Here is a 20,314-nt window from a genome sequence, read left to right on the forward strand (position 1 = left end):
CTGACACTGTTTTTCAATTTTTTACTTGATGTGTTTCTCTTCCCCAAGGAGCACACACTGTGTCGGGGAAAGATCATTTGGAATAGAGAGGAATATGTCACAGTACAGTATCAGATTTTCAATGAATTTTGGGAGTACTTGATCTTTAAAAACTAAGCTCCACACCTTGTAATATTAATTTGTATGCTTCAATTGGGGTATGTTAGCCTTAAGAACTTCAGTCAGAAGTTTCACATCTGATGAAGACACACACTACATGCCGAATATTTGGGATCAAATATTTACTTGTAGATATGGATTTTTACAGGGTTTTTATCTTCAAAAACCCTCTTTATCCTCCCCTTCCTCTTATTTTACTGTGACTCCAATTTCCTCAGTCTTATAAGTGTTTCATCTGTGCAGAATAGTAAATGTTGCAACATTTCTCCAATTAAACTCTGCAAAATGTTTAACAGTAATTCATACTTTTGCTGAATTGTACCATGGAGTCCTTGAAGTTGCGACAAAGAGCAGCCTTAAGAATGAAAGTGGTATATATTGCATTACTTGCCCTTGCTAAATCCCCTCTGTAGTGCAGACCCTTTATTCTGAGTTTCAGAGAATTTCTCCAATGCTTGAGCCTTTAAACATTGAACCTTCTGCCAGAGAGAAGCATTTGCACATGTAATATTCAGCTGCCATTGTTACTATGATAGAGAACTGCTTGGAATGAAGATGAGGAAATGCATCTCCATCCTCAGAGGACTGATTAAGTCCTGTACTCATGCTGCATATTTATTTTCTGACCCAATACATTATTACATTGGAAAATTATCATTAGGTACATTTCTAATTTAAAAGAATCTTGTTCAGGATATTTCCACAAGAAATAGAAGCACAGGAAAGATTTGAACCTGGTTATGAATTTCTTGGTGGAATGTTCTAATCTCTGGTGTCCTAGAAGGAAATAAGATTCTACAGATGCTTTTATCTGGTGCCTGTTCCATCAGTCATGAGGAATGGATACAAAACGGATGCTAAGAAAGGAACTAATTACCTCACTTCTTCACATACCAAGGCAAGCATTCTTGAGCATAGCCAAAAAGAAAACATCTTCAAGAAGTCTTCTTGTTCTTCTAAGATTTCTCAAGAGATTCGTGGTCTTAATCATAAGTCCATCAGGGACTTGAAGGTTTGAATTTTATATTAACGTTCATAAAACTGGAGTTAGGAGAGATTTAGGCCTTAAACCCCTGAGCTTGCATAATTTTCAGTCCTTATATTTATTAATTGAATAAAACCATAAAAGGCCTGTTTGTTAATTAAGGATGAAATTTCTGAAGAAATCTGAATTAATTAGGTAAGAACTTAAAAATAATTTGAGCCTTCTAATACCAGAATACTTCTTCAAAATGTTAGCCTGTCCTTCTCTAATGAAACCTTTTTTCTTTATTTGAGTTGTACTTCAATTGCTAAATAACAGGCAAAAGAGATCCATGACAAAAATAAGATTCCGATTCTGCCTCCTATTTTCAGCGTTGTTGTTATCAAAACCTTTACTTGAAGAGGAAATGAAATTTTCTTTTCCTCTCCAGGCAGAGGTTGCTAATATGAAAGAGTATTCTATCTCCTGAGGTATTTATAGACCTGGCTGAAAGTGTGAGAGTTGTTCTGACTCACCTAGACTGCAGAGCCTATATAATAGATACAGGCACAGTAATTTAACCAGCTCACACACGAACCTTAAAACAGTAAAACCAGCAGAATCTAGTTGTTAACAAAGTAAAAGCATCAATTCACATGATATATTGCCTGGAACAAATTATCTTAAAAATAAGCAAGAAAGAAGTGTCATAGGAATTATTAGTAGCTGCTGCCTCCAAAACCAAGGTCTGCTTCTCGACAACTTGTAACACAAATGTGTCAATAACCCCCAGAAACCTGATTTTCAGGCACTTTGGAAAGACTGTGAGTTCCAGTATGTATGGATTGAAATCAAGCTGAAAAAAAAAAAAATAAAGACAACTGTGAGTGCTTTTCTTTTTCCCTTTCTTCATCCACCACACAGAAATGAAGAAATATCTTTAAATAACGGAAAGGAAAACCAAATAAATTTCATTGTATGTTCAGCAAAACATTATGCAAGCTGCCCCAGTTCTGAAGGCATGAAAATACTGCTTATCCTTGGAAAAAACCTGTCACCAATCAAGCAACCAGTGTTGCTTCCTCAATATAAAAATCACTGCTAAATGGTTGAAATTATATCCTTCACACAGTCTTACAGTCCTGTCAAGACACTGGCCTACTCAGTGACATTATGGAGAAGAAAAAAACTTGGTTTTTTTTCTGATGATAAAATGGAACAGCAACTGTAGACTCCTCCCATAGCCTTAGGAATGGAGGTCAGACCTAAAACTACCATATCCAAGTTCATCCAACCTGGCATTGAAGACTTCCAGGTTTGGGGTATCCATAACTCCTCTGGGCAACCTGCTCCAGTGATCACTGGGGCATGACTGAATTTCATGTTGAAAGCATTAATGTACACTTCCACACATCCATAGATGAGCTAGGGGATTTCCTCTGCTGCTTAAATGACACAGTATAATGAAATATAAGGCAGGTTGCCTAGACTAACCACTGTAGCAGGCACCTCTTCACCAGCCTCTGCTGCTGTGCCAGGTCTGTTCTGGTGTCCTATTCATCCTTGCATTCACTCCTTCTTTGTGAAAGTTTAGGGCTTTTAGGTAACTTGAGACACATGGTCAGAAGCAATTCAACCAAGTCCCAGAGAGGGGAAAGATCATCTCTGGATTTGGAGGCCTGAAATTCAGTGGATGTGCTAGAGGATGATTCAGTTACCAAAATCCATACCTCTTGTGTCATTTCAGAAGCTCTGTGTTATCTGGTAAATACACTTCAGAAAATGTACACCATCCTGAAGCAGAAACTGAAAGCCATGCTGAAGTATTTCCCTGTAAATCTGATCAATAAAAGGCATAAAGATGAATTCAGTAACAACCTAGAAAATATATCATGAGACCAAATAGGCAGCAAGGTGGTAAGTCCAGGGCTGTGTGTGTGTGGCACTCAAAAAGTTGCCTTTAAGCATTCAAGAAGTGTCAAAGGCTGAGAGATGAGACAGGGAGGGATGCTAGCCCCTTTCTACTGTCTAATTGTGGAGCTAACTGAAGTGGAAATTAAGCAGACTATGAATACCTAAATCCTTTGTAGATCCCTTTGAAGTTGTTTGACTTTCAGAGTGTTGAATGTTCTTCACTTCCCAAAACCAGGGACTGATACCAGTGTTCTTGCTGAGGTTTTATTTTGTAAGCATGGCTGGAGGGCTCAATTTTCATAGGTGCTGAATAGTATTAACTAATGTCTGTAGTTTGGCACCTGGCAACTGCAGAACTCAAAATTATATGCTATTTTTGAAAATGTGAAACTGTCTTTAAGCTCCAGGGAAACATTCTACACAGATGGAAAAGGGCTATTTTCCCAGCTTCACCTCATACATATAAATCTCAGTTTTATTTTAAGTGTTGGCTGACTTTGAGGGGTGTGGGCACTGTAGGGACACTTGTTTGAAATAACTGTAATAATTTATTTTCTCTCTTAAATGGAAAGGATTATGTTTTCTTCACACATAGACATGGGCAGTGACAATTTATTTGCTGTTCAGAGAAGAGGAGGCCACCTTTTCCAGCCCTATATGTGTACTTGGGGATTATCTGCTTTGGGAAGTGTACAATCTCTGTCACTTAGCAACCACTCTCCCTCTTCTTGGAGTAGCAGGAGGATGCTCTGCGCATGCATGTGCTCCAGTAATCTGGTTTTCAGACCACAGAAGGTCTTGTTGTTATACAGTCAGCCAGATCACATACTGTGATATTTTCCAGATGATCAATCCATTTCGATTCAGTGCAGGCAAAATCTCAACCAGCTCCTTTTAGTGTTCTGTCTCTAAGCTGAAAGTGTTTGAGATCATAGTTTGCTGGAAAAAGGAAGGGACTATTACCTGGGCAGTGAGTTCCTAGCCCGAGTTTGTACTGATGAGCCTGTTGCAAACTGTGTAAAGGGAAGTATACTCAATGCTTCCTTAGAACAGAGGGAAATGTGAAGAACTTACAGCTCAGAAATGAAAAGTCATTACTGCTTTGCAGGACTGAAAGGCCATCACTGAATTGGTTAAGAAACACATAAAGTTCACTCGATTTTCTCTCTGGACACTTGTCAGAAGTGCGATGAATCAGCAGTGAGCTGGTTATGTATCCTTGTGCTTGTGATACCTACAGGGGTGCACGTTCGTCATCCAGTGCTGATGGGTCTGAGATGTACACTAGATGGTGCTTGCACAACGCAGGCAGCAAACGTGTGTCTGTCTCGAGATGTGTCAGCAGCTCAGTGCTCCACCTCCTCCTCAAGCATTTTCTGTGATGAGCACTCTGTTCCATTCAGTCGAGTCCTGTAATACAGAAGGTTCACGTGTGATGTAAAAAAAAAGTTTATTTGCTATTTCACTGACCAGAGCAATAAAGAGATAAAATTACTTATTTTCATATCTGTAGATATGTTTGTACATGCTTCTGTATATACACAGTCTTGGCAACTCCAGGTTTCTAAAGACAGAGACTTGCTGTCGTGAAACCTTTTTTATGTTACCTTTATTGAGTGATATACATGCACAGAACTGAAATGAAAGGAAGGGCTCTCTACTATATGTTTGTACAGCACACAACACCACTCAAGTCTTAACTGGAATCTAAAATCTACCATGAACTATCATGAATTTCTGAAAAGAGGGGAAAAAAAAAAAAAAAAAAAAAAAAAAAAAAAAAAAAAAAAAAAGGAAAAGACATGTATCTTCTGTCTTCCCCATTTTGTCAGCATTGTCCCAGAAAAGAAAAGAAAATGAAAACATTGAATGCTGAAGGAAATTATATCTGTGAATTATAAAAATGAACTACATATTGTATGGAAGTTTTTTATATATCTCTGGGACATATGAGAAAGTAAACAGAAAAAAAACCAGAATCAATAATTTTTATAATTCCATGTGGTCTCTAAATGACATATTTTGAAAAAGAAAGTCTTGGGGTTTATTCAAAAATAAAAATAAAAATATTTAAAAATTACTGACAGCAATTCAAGTGTCAGTAAAATACATATGCTCATCCTATCTCAGCTCAAGTAGGATGAATGCACTACCCAGATATATCATATATTGATTCTCAGTCTTTGTTTTTAAAGTCTAGACATAGTAATTTACAATAATCCAACAATCCAGTTATACATATTTAACTCATTTTTTTTAGGATTTTGTTTATTTCAGTCATGTCTGGAGGTTCATATACCCAGAATGTGGTCTAAAATCAAACATCTGCACATTTTGAACAAAGCTGGATTTTGGACAGGGAAAGAGAACTGGGTAGCAGGGCTAGAAGAATGAGGATTGCCAGAAAGAATAAAGAAACTGAGCCAGGTTTTCTTGGATTTGTGCCAACATGTGAATTCCATGAAGATTCCAAATGAAATTGTGATGACAAAACATATGAAAAAAAGAGCTCTACAACAGTGTCTTCAGACTTCTTATACCCAAATTCATTGCACTCCTGGTGTTTGTAAGAGGAACAGCGGAAGCAAGCTATACTCTGCAGTTTATTAAAAGGAATGGGAGGTAATGATGATTAGAGTAGTGGGTACAACTGTTCCTGCAAGAGTTTTGGAGCCGTATACCAAGGCCCAGTTGCTGAAGGTATAACAGAAGCAGATAAACAAACACAATATTAATCAAAGGATTCTCAAGACCTGGGATATGCCAGGTGCTTCATTCAGGTGTGTTTTTAAACCAGTAAACCAGCTTGCCATGTTGACTTGAAGGGAAGCTGAGTTTGCCAATGATACTAAGTTGGGAGTCAATTCCTCAAGAGCAGAGAGGCTCTGAAGAGAGACCTTGACAAATAACAGAGGTGGGAAATCACCAGCTGTATGAAGTTCAGTAAGGGAAAGTGCCAGATTTGCAGCTGTGACAGGACAACCCTGGATGTACAGACAGCCTGGCAGAGGCGATGTTGGAAAGCCAGGGAAAGGGACCTGGGGGTCCTGGTCAGTGCCAAGTTGGACACAAGCCAGCAGAGCCCTGGGGCCAGGAGGGACAGCCCTGTCCTGGGGGACACGAGGCACAGCATGGCCAGCTGGGCAAGGGAGGGGATTGTCCTGCTCTGCTCTGACCTTACCTCGAATATTGAGAGCAGTTTTGGGTAGCACAGTACAGGAAAGAGACAAAGGTCTTACAGGGAGTCCAAAGGAGGGCCATGAGGATGGTGAAGAATCCAGAAGTGAAACAGAATGAGGAGTGGTTGAGGGCACTGGGTCTGTTCAGCTGAAGAAGAGGAGGCTGAGGGGGGACATCATCACAATACACAACCATTCTGTATATTTCTCATGAGAAGCAGCAGACGGGCAGCCACTGATCTCTTCTCTGTGGTGACCAGTGACAGGACATGAGGGAAGTTCAGTTGTGGAGGTTCATACTGGATGTTTGGAAAAGACTCTTCCCCCAAATAATGGTTGGACATTGGAACAGGCTCCTCAGGGCAGTGGTCACAGAAGCAAACTTGACAGAGTTCAAGGAGCATTTTGACAATGCTCTCAGGCACACTGTGGGATTCTTGGAATGTTCTGCTCACAGCCAGGAGATGGATTTTGATGACAATTGCAGGTGCCTGTGAACACAAGATATTCTGTGATTCCATGATCATCCTACTTTTATTTTTCTAAAATCCCGGGAGCTTCACTGACTTCACTGAGAAAGAAGAATGTTTTTTATATGGGGCAAGACATACTAGCTTCCAAGTGGCTGATCATGGAGTAAGGTCATGCCATACTATGTCTGCATCTGGATTTTGTTATTTAGAGAAGCAACAACACCTGTTTCCCATTTATGCAGAAGAATTAGCTCCAAATCTGGCTGCTATGCTTCCTTTTGAATCCAGGAGGAGTCAGATGCCAGGTGTTGGCTTTTGCAGCTATGTTTCACAAGGAGTTAGCTTGGTTTATTACACGCTGTAGACATTCTGGTTACAGGCAAACCCGCTTTCTTGTCCTGTTTCTCCTGTCTGCCAGACTCTCCCTGTCTCCCTACCACATTCTCAATTCACACCGAGAGATAAGGCATCTAAAGCAATAAAATCTAGAAGTATCTAGGTAAAGTCATTTCTTTCCTGACCTGCAAGAGGATTTCTAAACTGAGGGGGCTGAATGATTATGTGGGGGTAGATGTAGAGAGGAAGTAGGGAGGAGGCAAAGGGACAAGTCACATCCGGAGTTTTTGTGACTCAAATTAAGTAAATGTATCATGTCAGTAATAAGAAAAACATGTGCCCTGCAGCTGGAGCTGAGACGTCTGGACTCTCAGGTTGGCAACTCTTTCACACTGTTGTTGTAACCTGTACAGCTGATAGTTAATTAAGCAAATGAATAGATCTTACTCTGGCAAAAGAGGCACACCCATGTTTTTCAGAGGATGCACTGAATCACAGACATTGCCATTTCACTGTTTGTGTCCGGTGGAGGGGTGTGTGGGGGAGCTCATAACCTGCAGCTAGGCAGTTAAAATAATCGATTAGTGCATGTTCAATCCCAAGCCAGGGACGGGGAGGGGGGAGGAGGAGGGTGTGGGAAGGGAGAGAGAGAGAGACAGAGAAGAGCGAGGGTGTGGTGGCTAGGGAGAGGGGGAGGGAGGCGGGAAAGGTGCTGATTTCAGCCCTGTAGCGTCAGGATTGCGTCAATTTGGGTTTCAACCACGTACTCAGTCTCAGAGCGGAGCTACTCAGAAGAGCCAAAACAGGAAGGGGGTTGCAAATCAGTGTGCAAAGGGGAGGACCGAAGGTTCCCCTCCCCCCTCTCCTCCAGTCCCCTCGCAGCCTCCTCCTCCACTGTCCCCACTGTTCGTGTCTCCGGGTTTTGGGTGTTTTTGTTGATGTTTCCTTTTTTCCTCTCTTTCTGATTTTTCTTCTTTTTTTTTTTTTTTTTTTTTTTTTTTTTTTTTTTTTTTTTTTTAACTGTGCTGTCAAAGACTGTTACCCGGGTGCCGTGAGTGCGGATTGCTAGGGGACAGCAGGGCAGGGCGCTTGGTGCCCCGGGCAGGTCGCTTGGCATCCGGGGAGGCGGCTCCAGCCCCGGACAGCCGCTACAGCCCCGCGGACAGCGGCTCCAGCCCCGTACAGCCGCTCCAGCACCGCGGACAGCGGCTCCAGCCCCGTACAGCCGCTCCAGCACCGCGGACAGCGGCTCCAGCCCCGGACAGCCGCTCCAGCACCGCGGACAGCGGCTCCAGCCCCGGACAGCCGCTCCAGCCCCGCGGACATCCCTCGCCACCAACATGGCTCCGATAGCGGACAGCCGCCAGCAGTTCGGTAAGCGCACCGGGGGCCGGGGGATGTTCCCCTCCCCTTCCCGGGAGAAAAGCAGCCTCTGCTGAGCCTCCCGGTGCCTCCCAGCACGCAGCTTGTTGGGAGACCTGGTTTCCCCCACTGTTCTCTTCAGGTCTCAGAAGTTGTTTCAATTTGCTTTCTTTCCCTAATCTCCCTTCCTTCCTCCCTCCCTGTTCCTCCTCCCTGGGAAAGTACCGGAAGAGATAAAGAGATTTTTGTAGGTGCGGTTTTGGATGAGAGAGGTTTGAGATTGTTTTCTGTGTCTCTGTTAAAGTAACATGCATCAAGAGTTAGATGATGCAAATGCATCTTGTGCCACAGAGAAAATCTTTGTTCAAGTAATTCTTGGAATAATTGTCATTCCTTTTAATCTTATTGTAGGTCAACCGTTCATTAAAGTGAAAGGACATTGATAGGAAGATGAAAATACAGGATTTTTGTGTTTTTAGCTGAACAGCTGCATCTTAACCAACCCGGTTTCATTAAGAATAACAAAGATGACAATGAACTTTTCAGCTTTGTCATTTCTATGCACTACAAGTAATGTGGTACCAGAAGTTTCAGAAACAGTCATGTATGTGGACTTATAAGATAAATACTTATGTTACTTTAGTCAGAAAAGCAGCAAGAGGGAATGTTTCTCAACTCGGCTTTACAAATATTGACTCTAGCCTACATTACGCTTGCTTTAGCAGTGGTTTGATTCAAGGATCATTCCACTAACTCTCTGTGAAGAGACTCTAGATTTATATCACATAACCGGAATAATAACTTCTCCCAGAATCAGGTGGTGTTTTCTACTGCCTTGAATGTTAACCAGTTGATTATGACAAAGGCAAGAAATTCGTGCTTTGACACAAGTAGTTGTAAATACGAAACCGTTTTAGTTACCATTTCATCTTCTTTCCTATTCCACCCACTTGAGGTTTCTAACCACACTTGTGACATCATGCTGTTCTAATTACTTATTTAAGAAAGATAATTAATATTTTAAACATCAAATTGATTCTACCACTACTTTCAGTAGTTGTGGAATTAAAGTAGAACATAATATCCATTACTATAAAAAGTCTGTTATCTCATGAGAAAGTATTATAAATATACAAACCATTCTTAAGAGATAATAAAGTATTCTGATTAGTTTTCAATTACTTTTAGAATTCTATTTTTATACCATGTATATTTAAATTTCTGCATCCCAGGGAATTCTTGAAACTTAAAACCATGTGTTTAAGTTAGGAAAAATACTTTTTGTTTATGTATATGATTTTCAGTCATTTCATTAAGTTCTTGCTATTAAGTCTCTAGACTTGTACAGCTTGTAGGCATCAGGAAAGTGTTGTCATAAAAAATTAATAGCCAGGCCTGATCCTTTCAGTGCTGGAACATTATGTCCTACTTTGCTCTGATAGTATTGTTAAGGATTTTTTTTTCTGAATCATCCCACTATAAAGCAAAGGTGTATTGGCAGCACGTTTATCTGCCCAGCTTTTGCCTGGGTGAAGCGGATTTAGTAATACAGGGAGATTGTTCTCCTTTACTCATCCAGAATGACCAGGGAGAAGAAGAGCTATTATATAATTGCCTTTATGCATAAACAATGTCACAACATTAATATCCTATTGGACATCCAGGGTTGCAAGGAATAAAGATTAAGCTCTGATTATTACATTCTGGGAGGTTTAAACTCACTTAGTAATGTTACTTATGGGCAAAATTGGATTTCTAATTAGTTGTGCTCATTTACCCTTTGATGCATGCTTTGAAGGGCTAATGATACTTCATATGTAAATAATATATCCACATGGCCATGGAGGTTGTAACACTTGCTCAGGTTTCTCTTTATTCAGTGTAACTATAGGATTTATATTAAAATTGTAAAGAATTATGGTTTTAACATTTTTTCTTATACATTCCTAAGAAGTACTGACCCTTTCTGTAAACTCCCCATAAGCTTTGCTTTAGTGTCTTAAATTTAAAGCTTAGCAGTTATCAGTGATAAAGTTAACATTATTTTTTCAGCTTTGAACTCACTTACTACTTAATGTCATATCTATCTGGAAAAGACACTTGCTATATAATTATTCTAAATTTTCTTGATAGACTTCCTCCTGCAAAGTCCTGAAAATCCCAGTGAAACTCTTGAGTGCTATAACCTCTAATTAAATTCACTTCTTTCAAGATAAACCTCTAGGCAATTATGGGATCAGACCATAAAAAAATACCTTGTTGAGTGTACTAAATATTCTAGGAAACGCTATGGAAAACAAATTATGTACCTATATGTAATGTATATTTCAGAGTGTGTTTTAGCAAACCAATAAACCTCTGTAAACCCAAATCTGAAACCACCTGAGAGCTGGTATTATTCACAGACATATAAGCTCAGAAACTACACACAGAGTGTTGAGGCAATAGAGAAATTATGAACAGTGATTATTATTAGGATGGGAATAGTATTTTCCTCCCTAACTTTCCGTGTATGGAAAAATACTAGCATAACAAGCATGCCTTAGAGTGGGACTGCACACTGGTGCCTGCAGGTGGCGAGCAATGTGTACAATGCAGAGCACTTCCAATCTGTCAGTCCTGCTGATATCACCATCCCACATCAGTTTGCTTTACTAGTTTACTGCTTTATTAAATCTCATGCAGAATTCAAGGTACTGCTGCTTATGTGCTTGTTGCTATTTATTTGATTTGCAGATGAAATTCCTACAGTGGTTGGGATCTTTAGTGCATTTGGCCTTGTCTTCTCTGTCTCCCTCTTTGCTTGGATCTGCTGCCAACGCAAATCTTCCAAGTCCAATAAGACCCCTCCATACAAGTTTGTCCATGTTCTGAAGGGGGTTGATATTTACCCTGAGAATCTCAACAGCAAGAAGAAGTTTGGAGCAGATGATAAAAGTGAAGCAAAAAATAAATCAGCAATGCCAAAGAATTCTCTCCATCTTGACCTGGAGAAGCGAGATCTAAATGGCAATTTCCCCAAAACAACCACAAAAATGCAGGGCTTTCCAGATCTTGAAAATTCATCTCCTAAGCACTTTGCAGAAAGGAAGAAAGATTCAGTATCCCCTGATAGCTTAAAATCCATCACTTCCCTGTCATCTGAAGATAAACAAGACAAGCTAGGAACTCTTTTTTTCTCCTTAGAGTATAACTTTGAGAAAAAAGCGTTTGTAGTGAACATCAAAGAAGCTCATGGGCTGCCAGCAATGGATGAACAGTCAATGACTTCTGATCCTTACATCAAAATGACAATCCTGCCTGAGAAAAAGCACAAGGTGAAAACCAGAGTGCTGAGAAAAACCTTAGATCCAGCTTTCGATGAGACTTTCACATTTTATGGGATCCCCTATAGCCAAATTCAAGACTTAACACTTCACTTCATGGTCTTGAGCTTTGACAGATTTTCCAGAGATGATGTCATTGGAGAAGTCCTCATCCCCCTCGCTGGAATTGAACTCTCAGAAGGAAGGCTGCTAATGGACAGAGAGATCATCAAAAGAAATGTTAGGGTAACATCTTTTTTATTCAAAGTTTGAAAATGTTGTGATAGGGTTAATTGACATTCTCGTGTAATGCTGCTGCCATCTTGGAAAGAAAAGCCAAAAAGTTCACCATTCAATTCCTAAGATACTTTCCTAATGGCAGTGTGAGGAAGCCATTACACATATACAATTAAAAAAAAAAATTACAGCAAGCATGTTGAAAGAAATTGTTAATACCCTAAGCTCTATTTTTTTTTTTATTTATCTGGTCAAGCTGGTTTGAGTGGACCCATTCCAGTTAGCTCAAGCAGACTCAACCCACACTGATTTGCTTTTAATTGCTTTTAAATGAAAGAATAAAAATATTTATGTATTATTCCCTTTCTCCTCTGTCCCCTTTTATATTTGACATAATTCTTTCTTAAATCTTACTGAAATCAATAGAAATGTCAACTGCGTGGGTTGTGTAGCATGTTCTTAAGGAATGTAGGTAGTCTTTATTTAGGGAAGTGGGACCTGCTAGATTCCATAATGATGTTGATGTTGTAGCATGTTCCTGCACGTTGGTGCTGTCTCCACCTTGTCTCTCATGAATTGTAATACAGGCTACAGCTTTACTAAGGGTAGTAAGGGTGAGGCCATGGACCTGCTGGAGTTACCAACAAAACTTCCTGACTTTACTGGGACAAAAATATTCCATCCTGTGCTGTCTCAGTTCAGAATGTAAGGGTCATTTACACCCCAGCTGAACCACAGAAATGCACAGGCATTGCACACATGTCTCTTAAGTCCCTTCTAAAGAAGCGGAATGTGTATTGATGTTCAACATGATTGGCTTCAAATGACAAGCATACTGCCAAATAAAATAAATGTCTACTAGGCAACATACCTGTAGCTAATACTGTTACTTTGCAATTCTATCACTATATGGCAACAAATATAAGTATGTCACTGATCTTTTGTTGATAACTTACTGGATTTTTTGATAAATAAGGTACTATCTCCTCTTATTTCCCTTGCCTTTTTTCTCCCTTTGAAATAAACTACTCCTGCAAATTCAAATCAAACATCATAGAGAAAATCTTTGATCTGTTATTTCATGTATATTATACTGCTTTAAAGAGTGTCAGAGGATAAGATTTCACTGACAGTTTGAATCCTTCCTGTTTAAAATAATTTACGAAATATTTTTTCTATACTTGTACTAGATCTTTTCTCCCCAGTATATTTTTATGCAATTTGGCTTTGCTTAAGATAATTTTCTTTTTTAAATGAGATTTTTTTTCTCAGGATTTAATTTCTACTCTCCAAAGATAGTGATGACATGTCAACCTATGTTATCCATTTCTAAATTTTTTTATTTTTGTTTAGTCTGATAACCAATCATAGGAAAAGTTATATAACTAATATAGAGAAAAACTATATTCACTAATGACAGTATGTAAATCAGAATAACTCCGTATATTATGTCCTTTTACACAGTTTCAGAGCATACACTTCTGTGACATTTCATAACTTTTTAAACTCTGGTTTAAAGCTTGGTCAATATAATTACTTATAAATAGTTTTATTCCATTTTTTTCCTTTAATTTCCTCAGAAATCATCTGGTCGTGGAGAATTACTGGTCTCTCTCTGTTATCAATCTACAACAAACACACTCACTGTCGTTGTTCTAAAAGCCAGGCATCTACCTAAATCTGATGTGTCAGGATTATCAGGTAATGGTTTTAATAATGAATGTGCCCTACGAATATAAAACAGAATGACAAAAGACAGCTGAAATGCAGAATGTTAAAGACTAAAAATATTCCATAAATGCAGAAATGATGTTTCTATTATTTACAGCATATTAATTTTATTCATACCTAGGTCAATACTTTATTTTTAGGGTATGTATTTTACAAATTTTTTCTTCAATCACATCAAAAAAAGGTGACATCTGTTAGCAGTGGAAACCAATGAGTTTTATGATTGTCTTGAACAGAACCCATCTGCCATAAGCGTGGGATGTTGTTTGCAGATACCAAAAGCTTTTATTTATGACAAAAAATGAGTTTAGTTGTAGAAAATCAGTATTGAGTGAGATCATCATATGATTTATCTCAGAAGAAAAGCAGCCTCTTACCTCTGTGTTGAATTTGGCCCACTGAGCACTAACATTTTTTTGGCAGGGTGAAAAGGTGAGCTGTGCCAGTGCTGGGAGGAGGCTGCAGCATGACACACATGCTTTATTGTGAGCCAAACTTGGGGTGCTCTAAGAAGGCTCAGGTTTTATCCTCTCTTCTCCTTGTCTCCTGCCGTTTCTCATTCAGTGGAACCTTGTCTGAAGCCAATTCTTTAATTGCACATAGAAGACACATTAAGGCTATATAATATACTATATAACATAATAACAGTATAAAATTTAATGTCCTATATATAAGAGCCACACAAAAACAAGAGTACACAAAAAAGGGCTGTAGTACCACATCTGCTGCCGCTTATTTATAGAACTTATAGTCTTTCATAGCACTCAATATTATGAAAGAAGCAGAAGAGGAAGTAGTTTTTGGAAACAGTGAATAATTGTCATTGCAGCCAATAATACAGTTTTTGTATTTCTAATACTGCAATTTACCTGGAAAGTGAGCCCACCTTGAATCCAATGCAACAAAGCTGTAGGTAACTCTTACTGAATTCCATCTAAGTCTTCCTTTTGATCTAAATTTTGTTCATATATCAGAAAGAAAAAAAAGTTATATATGTAGCCCAACAATTTACTTGACTAAGAGAAAGGATATATACTTTTAATAAGTATATAACCACAAAGTCTAAAAACACCAAAGTCACAGAAGACAGTTGTTTCATGAAGACCACATGACAGCCAGCTGATCTCAATAGACCTGCATGATGCTTACCCAAGTGGGAAAATAACTTGATAAAAAAGGCCTCCTAGTCACAGCATCAACCTGGATGCCATGTAACATCCATTGTTTACTGCACCTCTTACAAGTAAAGCTGTAAAATTTGTTTGCTTTTCCTGCATCTTACAGGAGAGCCTTGCTAGCTATTATGGGAATGCCATTCCAGTATTTCTGCAGACAGCCATGTTAATCTTAATTTATGTTAACATAACATGTTAACATCTTAATTTAAACAGATTTTCAGTATTTTCTGTTTTTCAGGCCAGGTGCAATAGATATTTGGGTGTCAGTAGCATACTGCAGTCAGTACAGTCATAATTTCCGCTCTGACTTTCCCCTCATCTCAACATTAATCTTGGGAAAGGAGGAGGGGGAAGTGGTGTTTCTATGGGATAAAATAAACAATTCCACAATTCAACCTCCTTGAGAAGTAGGGAATTTTTTTATATTGAGAAGCTCTTCTATTTTCCCAATCTCCTTGATTTCTGTGGTCACTGGTCCTGAGTGACTTTCATTAGCCTGATAAAACCAAGTGGAACTCTCTAGCCTTATCTAGTAGTTGGTCAAAGGTAACAGAAAACTTCCTGTAAAAAGAAATGGAAACCACTATGAATCCACTGATTGATATTGATTTTGGTGTTTCTAATGCTGGTATGATACATAATAATTTCAAAGTCAGTGAGTGTTTTTCATTAAGCCCTTTTTTGAAATGTTCGTTATGGTGATAGACTATGAAAGTGAAGAGATACTCTTATACACCCCACTTCTGGTAGACTATTTTGAGTTCAAGGAAAAACATAACTTTTGCTCCTCCAACCATTTCAGTCTGATAACTGTGACATAAAATGTATAAATATTGTTCAGTTTAGTATTACTTTTCTAAAAAGACTATTCAGGTTTCTTGATAATTAATTTGGCTGATTGTTTACATAACCTATCACGTTTGACTGGGTTCAGTAGAGAAGATTTTGTACTACATCACTGCACTATTAGAATCTGGAAACAGGCCCACAATTTCACTGAATAAATGCCAAGATAATTGTAGGGGTTGATTTATAAAATGTCTCCTCTGAAAGAATAAATATGGCCATTATTGAAGACGATAGCAAGGGAACCTCATAACAATTAAATGATTATGATGGATGCAAAAACTCAAAGTTGATTGGCAGCAAAAATGGACATTTTTCCTTCCTATATTCAAGTGTAGTACAACACAGGTGTAAAGACAGATACGCATTCCAACAGTAAACATACCCTTATGTTTAAAATTTAGTGTCAAATTTGTTCAATAACAATTGGTGGCCTCAGTTTAACCAGGTTAATTGACTTCAGTAGAACCTCAGCAGATCTATCACATCCATTCTCTCAGCCCAAGTTTATTCGCTCATTTATGAAAATTTTCTTTTCATAAGTTAGATTAGTGATAGGATTATATCCCAACAGAATGTGTGAAAAAAAAATTTCTGATTCACACAAATATGTAATGATACATATTTTTCAGAGACTTTTAGAATTTTGTGCACTTTCACACAGTCTTGGAATGTGGTAGAGGTGTTGGTGGTTTAATGGACTGCAGGACAGGATTTTTCTAATGAAAGAAACACCTGCGTTTGATCACAGTCTAAACTTCACTTCCTGCCTTGAAAACAGTTTGGGTCACCATAAAGGGGCTCATTCAGATGCAAAGAAAAAAGTTAAAAATTGGATTAGATGAATCATCTTTAATAACTTGAGACAACTACTCAGTGCAATGTAATTATATTGGATAATTATGGAATTTACCATAAACTAGATGATCAAACACTGTTCAATAGCTGATTTGTGCTCTTTCTTTTCATTACAGACCCTTATGTCAAAGTGAACCTGTACCATGCTAAGAAGAGAATTTCTAAAAAGAAAACCCACGTGAAGAAATGCACCCCCAATGCAGTGTTCAATGAATTGTTTGTTTTTGACATTCCTTGTGAGGGCCTTGATGATATCAGCATTGAATTTCTGGTTTTAGATTCAGATAGGGGCTCAAGGAATGAGGTGATTGGCCGGTTAACCTTGGGATCTTCAGCAGAAGGAACAGGTGGAGAACACTGGAAAGAAATTTGTGAATATCCTAGGAGACAAATTGCCAAATGGCATATGTTATGCGATGGTTAGCAGCTTAGAGAGGGGATGAAACCTAAATAACTATATATATTTCCATAGGCAAGGAGCAGGTTTTTTTATTGTTGTTTTGTTTTTGTTGGGGTTTTTTTTTGCTATGTTTAATTAATAATAAGCTTTTCACTGCATTTTTTTTGTTTTTGTTTCCCCAAAGGGACAGAGGCTTTGAAATAAAATTGGATTGAATTATCAGAACAGAAGGTAACTTAACTTTCACAGTAAATAATGAAATTTCTATTTCATTTAACTTTAACATTAGTTCAGATTAATCTTCTTCTAGAGTTTAAGTGGCCTGTAAATTTTGAAGCACTGTAAACCTCAAGAAGAGCAAACTACGTTTTGGAAGTGTCGCTTATTAGTGACTCAAATATGGAAGAAGATAACCTTATTACAATATACCCAAAAATGACCCAACCTGTGGCTTATTAGAGAAGGGGATGGATCTATAAAAGCCATGGGGATTAAGGGTGAGTTGGGGGGGAATTCCTTCTGCCCCTCCACCAAAAACCTTCTTTTATGAAAATTTAATCTTTTTTTTTACATTTGGGTTACTTATACTTTGATCATCCCAAAGTACAAACATGTTTTCAGCATTTTCTTTACATATCATGTTGTATAAAACTATTTTTTTAAGTGTCAAAATATTATATAATTACTTACACTTGGATTTTTTTAGTAAGTTTATATATATAATTTGTTTTATTACAGTGACCAAAATAGATACATACTTCAAACTAATGATCAAATTATCATCCATTTTTTTGTTTAAAGGGCTCCTTTACGGGTGACTGTACATGTTACAGTATAGCTAGAATTTAGGGTTAGATATGGCTTGCATTTTTTTCCTCTTGGTAGGATTACACTTTAAACATTTCAAGCCACACAAAAGAATTTCTGATGAGGTGAGGTAACATACAGGATATTACAATCAATTACTCTTCACCAATTATATTTTAACAATTCACTAGTACTAAAAAAGAGTTGATTTTTTTGATAGTTTCATTAAAGAATAAACAAAATAGTGAGACAAAGAAGAAAACCTTATTCTGCTGTTTAACTTCCTATGTTTAATCTCCCGAACTGTAAGAAATGCCATTACAGTCAATACCAACATTAAAACTTCAGTGCATTTTTTAAATTTTGCAGGAGAGGAAATCAAATTCCCTTTATAATTTCTCCAATATTATGTAGAAAAAGTACTTGGAAAGTACTTTGATTATATGAATTAATGTACATTACTGACTGTACTGAAAATGGTGGTGGTGAGGGAAAATAACATCCTGATTTCATGTCAGTGTGACACGTCTATTTAAACTTAAATTGTGTCAGGCTGAGGAAATATCAGGTGTAACAATAACAAGTGTATAAATAAAGCATTTAGACCTGTGAAATTTTGTCTTGGTCACATCAGATAGGTTTTTAGGCTGTCAGAACTATAGCACAACTATAACCAGATTATTTCCTAAAGTTTGTGCACTAACTTCTGATAAGAATCGTTTGCAAGTATTAGTCCTACTTCATTTTCAAGTACAATATATATACAGAAGAAGATAGTGATGTTAGTTGTTGACATAAGAAGGGTTAAAAAAGTGGAAAACCATTTTCAGTATTTTTGCATATGTCATTTGTCATGTGTAATCCCATTGAAGCAAACAAGACTACTTGGGAATTAAGGTACTGCTCATTGTGAGTAAAGGTAGCAAAATGGGCATGCCAGGTTAGAACAAACCAAACATACATTGAATGTCAACCTACTTTCATTAAACAACAGACCTAGGTCCTACTTAAAACTGTTGGGGATTTGTTGTCTACTTTACCTGTTCTCATATGGCCAAATTATGTTTGCAGGAAAGGACACTGAAATATGAAATATGCAAGTAGACAAATAGTTCTGGAAGAATTCCATTGAGGCTCTTCCAGGTTTTGTGTCAGTATTTTCTCCAGTTTTTGAGAATGTGTTTGATACAACAGTGTTTATAGATTTCTGTAAAAATACATTTTCAAAATAACATAAACATGCTTTTTATGATAATGCTAAATGTAAAAATATTGCGTATTGTATGTATAAAGGAGAGGAATTTTTTTGATTATTTCTTTAGAAAGCTGATTAACTACTTAAGGGCTAGAGTCTGCCAGCCAAATTCAAACAGAGCTGATCCAAAGCCACCAAATGGAAAGAAAGATGCCCACGGGCTTCAGTGGGGTTTGAAGTGCAATTGCAGAGCAAAACTCTTCTGAGTCAACCCAGAAATGTCACTGAGACCTTGGATACGGGGAAACATTGTTTTATCCAATGGAAACTGGGAGAGTTTAGGTCAGTACAACACAATCAAAGTTGTTACAATTTCTGAAAAGGAAAGATCTGAGCTGGAAATGATTGCGTCAAAGAGAGTGGGACATCTTGCAATTATAAAAGAAGGGGGTTTTTGTACGCTGGCCCATAAGTAGTTCATTATCTCTAAAAATCAGATGACAGGCATCATCTGTCTCCAATGAACACAAAATATGACATTAGGGGATAACAATTCATCTTTTTGAATTAATGCTGTGCTGTGATGATCATCTTTCATTTTGCATCCAGCAAGTCGTCATTTTTTTTTTTTTTTTTTTTTTTTTTTTTTTTTTTTTTTTTTATTTTTATTTTTATTTTTATAGCAGTTTGATGGTCAGTAGTATTTCTACCAACTAAATGGCAGTTTTTGTTGGGGGTAGGGGTTTGGAATGGGAAAGGGAAGCAAAGGCATTTTTATTACATCTTAAAAACCCTGTAAATAGGTGTTTGTTTGTTTGTTTTCATTTTAAGCAATTCTTAGTTTGGAAAGTTGAGTAAAGACGACTTGTAACACATTTTAAACCAGAAAGAGGCAGGAGAGCGAATGTAGGCCTGTACTGAGGTGAGAAATTCTGCTGTTTTATAAAGTATTCAATTCTCATTGTGAATATCTTGAACTCTGTTAAGGATACTGTACTGTATTAAACATGTAAAAAAAAAAAGATGTTTGTCTAAGTAGCTTACAAAAATAATAACTCCTTGAATGGGAGACTATCCATGTCTGGAGATCTGTCGTAACTAAATACCTGATTCGTTATGGTGTTGTAACTTAATAGAAGCTATTCAAGAGGAAGCATGGTGTATGAGATTTTGTAAGTTATTTGTGCTGGTTCTGTATGTTGTGCCGTGTGTGTAAGACAAGAATAAACTGCTGCTTTTGTTCATCCCATCCTAAAATAATGATCACACTTATGTATCTTTTTTTTTTTTTTCCCAAGAATTTCAGCTATTGTTTGTGTTCATGGTCTACTCTCTCATGCTTCTATCAGAAAGCATTTGACTTGCAGTCT

The 20,314-nt window shown here is 37.7% G+C and overlaps 1 protein-coding gene across 1 annotated transcript; it reads left to right on the forward strand.

Annotated features, from left to right (window-relative positions):
• Window positions 1-7,275: 7,275 nt before the first annotated feature.
• SYT4 (synaptotagmin 4) lies at window positions 7,276-17,502 on the forward strand. The gene is made up of 4 exons (XM_063422668.1): window positions 7,276-8,399; window positions 11,124-11,938; window positions 13,510-13,630; window positions 16,659-17,502. Exons 1-4 carry the CDS (start codon window positions 8,366-8,368, stop codon window positions 16,964-16,966), a joined length of 1,278 nt encoding a protein of 425 aa, XP_063278738.1. The 5' UTR covers window positions 7,276-8,365; the 3' UTR covers window positions 16,967-17,502.
• The last annotated feature ends 2,812 nt before the right edge of the window (window positions 17,503-20,314 follow it).

Source organism: Prinia subflava, chromosome Z (genome assembly GCF_021018805.1).
Source record: "Prinia subflava isolate CZ2003 ecotype Zambia chromosome Z, Cam_Psub_1.2, whole genome shotgun sequence".
Classification (NCBI taxonomy): domain Eukaryota; kingdom Metazoa; phylum Chordata; class Aves; order Passeriformes; family Cisticolidae; genus Prinia; species Prinia subflava.